This window comes from Helianthus annuus, chromosome 11 (assembly GCF_002127325.2).
Source record: "Helianthus annuus cultivar XRQ/B chromosome 11, HanXRQr2.0-SUNRISE, whole genome shotgun sequence".
In the NCBI taxonomy this organism is placed as follows: Eukaryota; Viridiplantae; Streptophyta; class Magnoliopsida; order Asterales; family Asteraceae; genus Helianthus; species Helianthus annuus.
In genome coordinates, this window is record NC_035443.2 from 138,787,857 (window position 1) to 138,799,454 (window position 11,598).

At 36.9% G+C, this 11,598-nt stretch overlaps 2 protein-coding genes and 1 long non-coding RNA gene across 3 annotated transcripts; 2 read left to right on the forward strand and 1 right to left on the reverse strand.

Moving 5' to 3' along the window:
• Positions 1-206: 206 nt before the first annotated feature.
• Positions 207-1,189, forward strand: LOC110882718. The gene is made up of 3 exons (XM_022130667.1): positions 207-273; positions 390-550; positions 806-1,189. Exons 1-3 carry the CDS (start codon positions 207-209, stop codon positions 1,187-1,189), a joined length of 612 nt encoding a protein of 203 aa, XP_021986359.1.
• A 1,298-nt stretch (positions 1,190-2,487) lies between these two features.
• LOC110885825 lies at positions 2,488-3,643 on the forward strand. The gene is made up of 2 exons (XR_002562455.2): positions 2,488-2,783; positions 2,932-3,643. It is a non-coding gene; the product is annotated as an uncharacterized LOC110885825 (long non-coding RNA).
• A 2,806-nt stretch (positions 3,644-6,449) lies between these two features.
• Positions 6,450-11,529, reverse strand: LOC110882720 (cation/H(+) antiporter 28). Its single transcript, XM_022130668.2, has 5 exons — positions 11,452-11,529; positions 9,751-10,743; positions 9,293-9,421; positions 8,182-8,772; positions 6,450-7,061 (listed from the first exon to the last, which is right to left on the reverse strand). Exons 1-5 carry the CDS (start codon positions 11,527-11,529, stop codon positions 6,450-6,452), a joined length of 2,403 nt encoding a protein of 800 aa, XP_021986360.1.
• Between the last annotated feature and the right edge of the window lie 69 nt (positions 11,530-11,598).

Consider the following 11,598-nt stretch of genomic DNA (forward strand, 5'->3'; position numbering starts at 1 on the left):
TTTGTGATCAACCCGTTTACGGTCCTCGCGACTTTAGGTGTCATTTTAGAATGAGTAAACGTTTATTTTTACGTATTACAAACGATTTGGAAGCGAGGTATGATCTCTTCAAACAAAAACCCGATGCAAGTGGAAAGATGTGATTCATGACAATACAAAAGTGTATATCCCCTTTACGAGTGTTAGCATACGGTACGTCAACCGACATGTGGGACAAGTATCTTATGATGGCGGGTAAAACCTCAAGAGACGCTTTAGCAAATTTTTCTGAATGTAATGCTTATCTTTTATAGATTATATATATGTATATATATATATATATATTAAAATGAATTTATTTTAGCTATTTACATGTATCTGCAAGTTAACTTTTTTTTTTAAAAAAAAAGGTGTGATTGAATTATACGGTGAACGGTATTTACGAAAGCCGACATGGAAAGATCTACAACGTGTATATGATGTGCATGAGGAACAACACGGTTTACCCGACATGATTAGTGCCATTGACTACATGCACTGGCTTGGTCCAATTGTCCAACGACTTGGAATGGTGCACATACTCGGGGTGACTAGAAAGGGTTCAAGCTGTTGCGTCGTACGAACTATGGATCTGGCATGCTTTTTTTGGTGGCCCTATTTCAAACAATGTCACCAAAGTTTTTGAGCGGTCGCCTATAATTGAGGATCACATAGCAGACAAAGTAACCGTCTCTTCTTTTTGAGCTGATGGAAACAAGTACCCACACGGGTACTTTCTGGCCGATGGTATATATCCAGAATACACGCTAATTGTAATGACCTTTAGAGATCCATATTGACGACAGGAGAGCTCATTTCAAAAAAGGTTCAAAAATCGGCCATAAAAGATATCGAAAGGGTATTTGGCGTTCTACAACAACGTTGGCGTTTTGTGAGGAACCCTTGTCGACTATGGCGCAAGGATAAAGTTAGAATTGCTATGTATTGTTTCCTAATTTTACACAATATGATTCTAGAGGACGAGGGAAAAGTGATTTGCCAAGATTATGATCCGCAATTGGTAGACGCAGGACAAGTTGGCGTACCTATGGAACAAAGGTTAGACAATTCCGCATTTATGCGAAGCTCTCAAGCACACCAAGCTCTAATTGCGGATTTACAACACGCTTGGATGAGACGATGGGATGGCGAAGAAAATGAAGATGAATAATTTTACGTATTTTTATCTATATTTTTGTTAATTGCTAATTTTTTTGTTATCTATAATCCCTTTTCAGGTTATGTATGTTTTATTTAATACTGAATAATTATAAAAAAATAAAAAAAACAAAAAAATAATCAATCATTAGGTAATTAATAACTAATCATTGAAGAGGTGGGTGAACCACTACCCTTTCGCCATGTAGTTTGACTAAGGTGATGTGACAGTCACATGGCAAAAAAAGTGCATGCGGTTTGGCTCTCCACTACACAAGGCCTTATAGCTATTGTTATAACTTATAGCAAATTCTACTGGGCCAACATGGATAGAGAATAGGGTTTCACGTATGCTTTATATATAATTCAACAAATTCGATTAGCCTAATTCGTGTGCTGCATATATATATATAATTCAAAATCTCAAATAAAGAGGTGCACAAAAAACCCAGACTTGGAACCGATACCCCTACACGAACCGCAGGTACATACCAGTTCTAGGTCTGGTCGAAGAAAAAAGAACCGACCCGGAACCACCGGAACTGATTCCACCTCTACTCGAACCCGAACCGGCCAAAACCCGAAAAAAACCCGGCCAAACTGGTCCAATCCCGATAAAAACTTGAACGCACACAGAAACGGTTTCTACCAGTCCCGGTTCTAAAAAACCCCATTATGTGCACCTGTACTCAAATGCACTCAAGATAAAGTCTCAAATATTTGGGCTTTAGGAAAGTAATAGGTTAGCATGTAAAATTAAGTGGACTTTGGGCTGCAATGAACCGAGCGAGGTTTTGGAGTTGCCATTTTAGTTTAATTTATTTTAGTTTATACTTTGAGTTAAATTTCATTTTAGTCCATGTGGTTTGGGTTAGTTTGTCAGTTTAGTCCAAATGTTTCATTTTTCGTTTGTGGGTCCAAAAAGAATTCACCATTGCCATTTTAGGGGTGAAATCTTTTTGGACCAACAGACGAAAAATAAAACATTTGGACTAAACTGTCAAAATGGTCCAAACCACATGGACTAAAATGACATTTAACTCTTATAATTTTTAATGAACTTGATACTGACATTGTTCAATTTTTTTATTATGACGACTGGCTAAACTTTTGTGGTCACGTCTGGGTGTAGGGTTTATGCATAATACTTGTGATTCGTGTTTAACCTAGGTTTTTAAGATTGAGTTTCATTAACCTCTTAAGTTTTGGTCGGATTCAATTATGGATTTCACATCTAAATGAATTTGTTTTGTTTAAACATCTATACTATATAATAAAAGAAACCCAATTTGGGACACTTGTCATCACCACAATTCACCTCATCCCCTCTAACCCAATGTGCAATCACACGGGCCTAAGATCCGGATTAATGACCCGCATATTTTTTTCCCGACAATCTCTTTTCTCTATGAAAACACAATTGGGTTTTTTCTTCATCGTCATCACCAGAAACCCTAAATTAACACTTCCATGCCTCCTTTCCATTATATACTTGAGTTTTTTTTCATCATTAAATTCTCTTTTTCTTGATCTTCTTTTGAAAGCAAGCCCAATGGGAATAGCTGCTGGAAGTTCTAATGGATTCTCACAAACACCAATTCTAAAAGGTCAGTATTCGATTTCTTATAAAGTATTGTTTTCATGGTGCCACAAACCCTAATCGTTGCATACGGCAATTTCCTATCTGATCAAGATTCGTCTTTAATTTGATTAATTCAAACGTTTGTGTTTATTTTGTAATGAGTGTATATGTAGATCGATTTTAATTTCTTCATATTTCGGACAACAAATCTGCCCTTGAAAAGAAGGTCAGATGGAGGAAGTTTAGGACCCGAAGTACGTTTGCGGGAAAGGCGACACCAACTTCTCGATCAGAGATGGTATTTATTAATTTTTATAGATTTAAAATTGTGTTTAATGCATCTTTTTTGCTGTTTGTGCTATGTTCTCTGATTGAATAAGATTGAGAAGTTTTAGTGTCCAAAAAGTGTGAATAACGATTAAAGAATGAAGAACAATGTTGAGAGTACCTAATCCTTGCAATGCTGAAGATGATGTATGTGTTTGGTAATTATAGGATGATGACATAGTGAATATATGGAATTACTCAAATAAGCTCTGAGGTGGCAGTTGATCTTAAACTGGCCGAATTATTCAAATAAAAAATATACGTTTGTTTGACAATTATAGGATGATGACATAGTGAATAAATGGAATCTCAGAGGCTCAAAAAATGTAGTGCTGCTGCCTTGGATATGATCTCTAATGTGTTTGGTAATGAGATTTTTTCAGCTATTGTTCTATAGAATTCGGAACCTTAGTTTCGATATAAATCATGAGTTTATTGGTATTATTCATGCAGTTTATTTTCCTTCTTTTTTGTATGTATGGCTCTCTGTGTCTCTATTAACTCTCTATGAGCCTTAATGTATCATTCATGATTTTATTAATCTTGACACTTTTGGCAGTAGATGCATAAAGCACTTTTGTTGTATGTAATTATAGAAGGGATGTAAATGTTGATGCTATTTTGAACTTATATCATTATATGTTTTGTTTATGGACTAAAATGAGAATGATCGTTAGACTATGGGGTATGGGGCGGGGGTTGGGGCGTGGGTTGGGTACAAACGCTCAAGTCACCATCCCGGGTGGGCTTGGGTTTCGGCGTGGCCCCTTGGGCGGGGGTTTCAGCCCGGGCGTTGGGCGGGGCTACCCACATGACATGGCGGAACCTCATTGGCCAAGAGCACTAGCCCTTTGAAATTGGTTTTTTTTCCACGCCACCCGAGCCACGCCCCACCATACCCCTTTGAAATTGACTTTTGGTCTTGGGTGCCCCATACTCCACGTGTCACACCATGCCCCCAACCCACGTACCACCATACCCCACGTTCTTATTGTTTAAAATGTGAAGGATTTTGTAGTAAAGTTTAATTGGATATTCTTTAACTTAATCTTTTATGATTCTGGCTAAAAGACTTGACTTATGCATTGTTTTTACAATTTTTGGTAGTAAGGTCTATGAACTTCTATTTAGTCTTTTAGATCATGTGGTTTTCGTTTGATCTTTGCGGGTCAAACTTGCATGTATCATTTACTTATTTTGATTTAAGTGACAACAACAACATATTTATGTTTTCTTTCTATTGTCATAAATTTGCAATGTAATACGTTCTAGAATTTGGCTACGGTTATCAAAAGGAAACAATTATACGGGTCAAGGATTTAGTTTTGTAAATAGTCAAGAGTTTGCATTAATAATTTTTGGATAGAATATAAAAATCTGATACATCTTTTACTTAAAAATTGCATTACATTTATTTATATGTATAACTTATTTATATGAAATATTTATAAAATTTTAAATTAGATCATTTTCATTATTCAACCCGTGTAACACACGGGTCAATAACCTAGTTATCTATATATTAAAATCAAAACGAAATGAACAGTATTTTCTATATATTATATTATAATAAAACAGTATAATAATTGTTATGGGTAAAGTTCTTCTACAAATAATCTTAACATACTAAATATATAAATTGAAGGAAAACTCAAAAAGACAAGGTGACATTTTTGTAATTATCAATAACTATCAAAGTTACTCTACAAATATACCTAAAAACCCTAAAAAAAACCTAACCCCCCCCCCCCCCCCCCACACACACACACACACAAGCTAAAATGCTAAAAACTAAACACCCAAAAAACATAAAAAAATAAAAAAAACACACAAATTATTTTATTTTTTTAACATTTTTTATTAAAGAATCGCTACTTTTAGTAGCAGCAAAAAAAATATATTTTTTTTTGCTAACAAAATGCAGCGATTTTTTAATAAAAAATGTTAAAAAAATTGTGATTTTTAGGTATTTTTGGTTGAGTTCACATTTGTATAGTAACTTTGATAGTTGATGGTAATTACAAAAATGTCACCTTGTCTTTTTGAGTTTTCCTTCAATTTGTATGTTTAGTATGTTAAGATTATTTGTATTTGATCTTTTGCCTAATTGTTATTCTCTTTACTTTTTAAGTTTGATAAGTTTGGTGTGTCAATTGGTACTTGTATTGAAAATATCGTTTCAACGCTAAAAGTTGGTACCGGATTGAGTTTGATAGTCTTTTAGTTCGAGAAATTTGGTACTGCTACCCAGTACCATTTGCTCATCCCTGATTACGGGTACCGTACGAACAACAACGGTGTCGTACACATTTTTTTAGTTTCAGGGGTAGGGATGAGCTGGGTGCCAACTGATACCCCGGTTACGGTATCGGTATATGAATGTAAAAACCGGTAGCGAACCGTACCAGGAACGCCAAACGTCAGTACCGAACTGGTACTTAGGATCTTTCGGTTCAGGAAATTCGGTACCGGTACCCATTACTATTTGTTCATCTCTGACTACGGGTTTCTACCGAACAACATCATTACCATACAACTTTTTAGTTGATTTTCTTTCAGTTATTTTTTAGTGTTTTTTTCTACATTTTCTTTTTATTCTTGTCAGCGGTTCCGTGTGCAACGCGCTTGTATTGATTTCAAACACATATAAACACAGACTAAATAACAAAATAAGTTCGCCGCAACGCGGCGACAACTTTTATAACTAGTTAAATTGATAAGCATTTGATTATCGATTGTTTATTGGTTTATGTTTTCACATAACTGAATTAGTGGTTGTGTGAATAGAACCCACTAAGTTCGGTTCTATATTCATCATTTGATTAATCATACATGGTCACCCTTAATGAGTTCCCACAAGGCTAACCAGATCAATTGTGTTTTACCAAACCTGAAACCCGGATTGGATTACATTTTCTCACTATTATTTACAACCGGTTAAACAAAATCACTTTCACAATCTTTCTTGCAATTAAATCAATACACAGTACTCAGTAGTCATAAGTTAGTTAATCAATGAGTCACTTGAACTTTGTCACTTTCCACTAATTTCCCGTAGTTCGACGCCTTACTTACCATTACTACCGACCTTTCGACATCGATCAGTTATTTATATGGGTCGGGTTGAAACAATGCTTTCTTCTATAAAATTTTGCATTTCTTAAAGTTTGCATAAAATGTGATCAAAAGTATTATATTTCAATAACCTAACCTCTTGACTTTTTATTATTTTGAAATCCCAAATTAGTCTGTAAATAAGTCAAAATTTCCACCTTTGTTATTGAGAGATGAGCAATTGAGAACTTGATGGCTACTTTACAACTATACAATCCACCTTACAAATGTAGGCATTTTTATAACAAATTTACATGATGGAGAACTCTTCATGTAGACCCTGGAGTTTCCCTCTAAGTTTATGTTGTTGTATAATTAGCACAGAAGCTGTTACTGAAAAATCAGTTGCTGAAAGAATGTCCCCTATTGGACCCAACTCAGGACATGCCTCCCAATCATTCATACCCGCGGTTAAGGTCGAGTTAACCCGTCCTCCTCGCCCCACAATGAACAAATTGTATTCCCCTTCTAACGACTTTATCGTCGAATATGTCTCACCTGAGTTCGAAAGGTACTTCTCCATATACGCAACATGTCCCGAGGCTACATGTTTGTCGTAAAAATCAGCAAAAAACTCGTCGTCTTGTTTCAATTCTTCCTCGTATTCGGCTGTGTTGGCTCTTGCCCTTGTTATCCTTGATGGCACATTGTTTCCATTTGTGTCCAACAAGAATCTTATGACTGTGAGCTTCACTCCAGGGTGTCGTGCCACTCGACTCGCGTAAGATAGTGCTTCGCGATCATCTTTTCCAGCTATGAATATGATTGCTGCATTCATACATTTGGTTGATCTTGATAACTGGATGGATCCGAGACCACGGTCCACAAATACACCAACCGAACATGGTGCGTGCCGTAGAACCTGTGTCAAAAAAAAGAACAATTGCATGTCATTTTTGTTCTTAGACTCGCTACAAAACAGATGAGTATCACCGGTAGGGGTACAAACGAGCCGAGCGGCTCGCGAGCTGCTCGAGACCGGCTCGAAAAAAAGCTCGAAACAAGCCGAGCTTGAGCCTAAAATAAAGCCCGTTTATTTTTCGATCCCGAGCTCGAGCTTGGCATGTGAAGCTCGTCAGGCTCGTCGATCGAGCCTTACTGTAATATTAGTTTTTATCAATATTTAATAACATTTACCCCTTATTTAAAGTTGTCTAGTAAGTGAGCCGAGCCGATCTTATTTAAACTTGTTTATGATCCGAGCCCGAACCTAAAAAAAGTTTGTTTAGTAAATGAGCTTGGGTCTGAGCTTCAGTTATCTAGCTCGCGAGCCTAAACGTGTCTATAATTTATATTATTTTTATTTAATATATTAATTAATAGTTAATAAACGAGCTGGTCCCGAGCCGAGCTCAAACTTGAGAAACTACAAACAAGCCGAGCTCGAACCGAGCTAAGCTTGAGCTCTCATAAGTTAATCGAGCTCGAGCTCAGGCTTGGCTCATTTGCACCCCTAATTACCGGCCGTCAATCAAGTTCTAAATCCATCAGTGAAATGTGTTATCGACAAAAATCGTCGGAGATATAGTCTTGGATAATATGATTTATGACTACTGACGAGAATTGCGGAGGGATTATCAATGGGGCTTTTCGTGATAGATTACTGACAACTTTTGGAGCGTCATCTCACATTACCAAAGAATACAACCGAGGGGCATTGTCCTATCGGTTATACTCAGTTGTTTAGTAGCGAGAAGCGACAAAATGAGCGGATGAAAATGAATTTTTTTTAATCTTTTTTAGAAATGGGTCCTTTTAAAGTGAGATGAAGTGGGTTTTTTAGTTGTACTTTAATTCATGTCTAAGATAGCGACTTCTAATGAAAAACGGTCAAAGTCACTATCTGACATAACAACTTCAGTTATGTGAATAGTTGATAACGAAGATATTAATTTTCACATAACTAAAGTCATAGACAATGACCTTTTTTAGTCGCTATCTTAGATAGCGACTATATTTAGTAATTTATATAATGTTATTACCTTCCGGTTGACACTTCGAAACTCTAGATAGTTGGTGTTGAACGTCCCATTTGCTTGCTGATTCTTGTGGAACGGTAGGATGATCATCGACGCCAACATTTCTTCTGCGATCGCGCAAATATCGTGATGCATAGTCGCGAGAGGACAAAGCGTAAGCAATCTTTTCACATCAATCCCTTCACATTGGTCCTCTACGTAACTATTTACTTTGTTCGTGATGGTTTCTCTCATCTCCAAAATACCTTCATCCGTTATAGCCATTGCGTCCACTCCTTCGCCACGCGCTAGTGTAGATGCAATCGCTTCGGTCAATTCTATCATATCATTTACATAAACCATCATTCTTGGTCCTGCTGGACCTTGGGAAATCTCCATGAGGTTAATGGAGGATTGAATGTTTTCGGGACCATGGAGGCATAGTATCATTCGCAGCTCGGTTGATGGGTTGAGCCATTGGAGTGCCATTTGTTGTGTTGGGGATCGCTTTCTTGCGCGATCAATGATGTTTTTAACGACCATTGGGGCATAGATGAAGGTGAGGAAACTCACTAGTACCATAACTACACTGTCTGAGGGACTAATTATATTTCTCTGCATGTTAAGACCAAAATTAAAACAATTATTTTGCAAGATTTTATAGAAAAGTGGATTCTTTTAAAAACACATGATGATAAACGAGTATATTTTTGTTATACTTTAAATTTGGGTAGTTGTTATCTAAGTAGAGTTGAAATCGATATGTCAGATGACGACTTCACTATGTAAAATCTCACTACTACAAATACGAGTATCATCATATCAATGACTTATTACAAAAAAAGAATGTAAAATAAAATACCCCGTCGGTAATTTTCCAAAGGATCAATGACAAATCACAAAAAAAAAAAAAAAATAGAAAGTAAAAAATAAAATTACTCGTCGGTAGTTAATAATTATCCTCGGTAATTACCAAAGATCAACCACGAATTTCCTAAATCAGAACACAGAGACTTATCACTGAGGGATTACCAAGAAACCACCTATCGAAAATAGCGCCTCAACTCCGACATAGGCGTAGTCGTCGATTATCTGTCAGTGATCTCTTGGTAAATTTTGTCGGTAAATTCATTACCAATGACATCTTTCTTGACAAAGTAACCGACGGATTTCCAACGGGACCCACTTTCACCAAGGTATATCCGATGGATATGTTCGTCATTGAAAGCTCTTTGTTTTGTGATTGAAGTTCTAGAATGCTTGTCTATATGCCAATTTGCAAAAAAATAAAATGAACACTCGTTTAACATTTTTGCGTACTCCAAGAATCTCAAGTCACAATATTAGATAACGACTAACACATATTTAAACTAGAATGCTTGTCTATATGCTACTTTGCAAAAAACTAAAATGAACGCTGGTTTAACATTTTTGCGTACTCCAAGAATCTAAAGTCGCAATATTAGATAACGACTAACGGATATTTAAATCCTACCAAAAAACCACAAGTTTATCATCACAAGTTTTTGAAAAAAAAAAAATCTTATTTTGATCTTTGAAATCCCATTCAAGCAAGAAAATGTTAAAACTTACTTGCTTAGCCAAGATAGCCATGAAAATATGAAAATGGCCCTTGATACTTAGAAGCAATCCTGAAGCCACTGAGTCCTGCCAATGAAAGCCCAACATAGCCCCTGAAAGGAGACACCCTACAACCTTCCCAACAAGTATGGTCAAAAACAAGAACAATATACTAGCCCAAGTGAGTATATTCCCTCCATCAAACCCACTAAAATCAACTTCAAAACCAACCCAAAACATGAAAGCTGGGAAGAACAAAAGCCCAAAAAAATACTTCACTTTCCCAGCCAACAACTTGGACAACCTTCCATCCCTAGGCATCACAATCCCAGCCAAAAACCCACTTAACATCATGTTAAAATGCGCGATCAACGGCGAAAGACTACCCACGAATACAAGACTCGCTAATGACACGATCAAATGCGACCCCTTCATCAACTTCCCGGGTGGGTTGTGACTATCAACCCATCTCATAAGCAATGGTATAAATTTAGCAGATAAAATGATTTGTAAAACTAGAACTCCTAGCATGAGAAGTATCTCTCCGACTTTTCGGACCATGAACCCCTCCACGGGGTTGAAAATAATATACCCTGTGGTAAATAAAAGGATGGAAATGAGGTCAGATATGACCGCGGTTGAGATTAAAAAACGGCCGATGTCAGATTTGCCTATTTTGAGGTCGTTGATGATGCGAGTGAGGAGTGGGGAGGCGGTCCCACAGAGAACGAGAGAGATGAAGACGTCGAATTCGAGGCTCGGCTTGTAACTAAGATGTAAAAATGGTGTTATGAAAACTCCTAGTAGGAAAGTGAGGAGTAACCCTGTGCATGCTACCTTTGTTTCGCGAACGGGTAAGTGACTGAATATTTCGGGGTCGATTTGAAGGCCCGTGACGAACATGTGGCAGATCATCCCGAATTCGGCTACGTAGCCGAGCGCCATGTTGGCATCGGCACTGAAGTTGTTGCGTAGAAATGGTAGGTTGCTCATAAAGAATCCTACCTGCATTCATCAAGTAAGAAAAAAAAAAAAAAAAACTCTTAGAATAGCTCGAACGTTGAACAAAACTCGCTCAAAAATAGCTCTAAGAAAGCTCGCTCGAAATAAGTTTGGCTCGGCTCATTTAAATTTCGAGCCAAAGTGAGCTGGCTAAAGTTAAATATATGTCAAATGAGTTTTTATAGGATAAAAAAAGCCATCCTTTTTGTGTGTTATACCCCTACACATGTACAAGATATATATATATATATATTTTTTTTTTTTATTGTTGTTATATCCATAATGTACAAGATATATTTTATTTATTGTTGTTATATATCCATATGAGCAAAATATAAAATTGCAAAAATATACGAGCTGAGGCGTCTGGTGTCTCAAGCTTTAATTGAGCCAAGCTCGAGCTTAAATTTAAGCTTGTTAAGAATGCAGGAGCCAAAGCCAAGTTGACTCATTTAACTTCAAGCCCGAGCTTGAACTGAGGCTGGCTTGGCTTGACACTCGCTAAGCAACCTTACATAAGAAATTGTACATTTTGACCCGAAAAACCAAAACCTTTACGCACAAGATATAGAATAAAAAAACAATGCACGAGATCAAGGACACAGACGTTACAATGGCTTCAGAAATGATGCGCGGCTGGGAATAAGGGCGTAAGATCATGTGCAAGACGTTACATAAGGCTATTATCACGATGAAAATCAACATATTCACCGCGATATTCGCCACTTTCATCACCGTAACTTGTGTGCATCTTGGGTCTTTCCCGTTCTCATTATCGTTTGCGTCCATATTTGATCTTTTTTACTCAAACACGCGCTACGTCCAAATCAAATCATAACAATGCATATCTTGAATCCA

What these genes read in the sequence shown, in the direction of transcription:
- LOC110882718 (XM_022130667.1), top strand. Translation starts at nt 207, where the DNA reads ATGTGGGACAAGTATCTTATGATGGCGGGTAAAACCTCAAGAGACGCT. An exon ending in TTTAGCAAATTTTTCTGAAT is followed by an intron (nt 274 to 389) that starts GTAATGCTTATC and finishes TTAAAAAAAAAG; the next exon opens with GTGTGATTGAATTATACGGT. An exon ending in TTGTCCAACGACTTGGAATG is followed by an intron (nt 551 to 805) that starts GTGCACATACTC and finishes AATGACCTTTAG; the next exon opens with AGATCCATATTGACGACAGG.
- LOC110882720 (XM_022130668.2), bottom strand. Translation starts at nt 11,529, where the DNA reads ATGGACGCAAACGATAATGAGAACGGGAAAGACCCAAGATGCACACAA. An exon ending in TGGCTATCTTGGCTAAGCAA is followed by an intron (nt 9,422 to 9,750) that starts GTAAGTTTTAAC and finishes ATTGGCATATAG; the next exon opens with ACAAGCATTCTAGAACTTCA. An exon ending in TGTCAAGAAAGATGTCATTG is followed by an intron (nt 8,773 to 9,292) that starts GTAATGAATTTA and finishes CTTAACATGCAG; the next exon opens with AGAAATATAATTAGTCCCTC.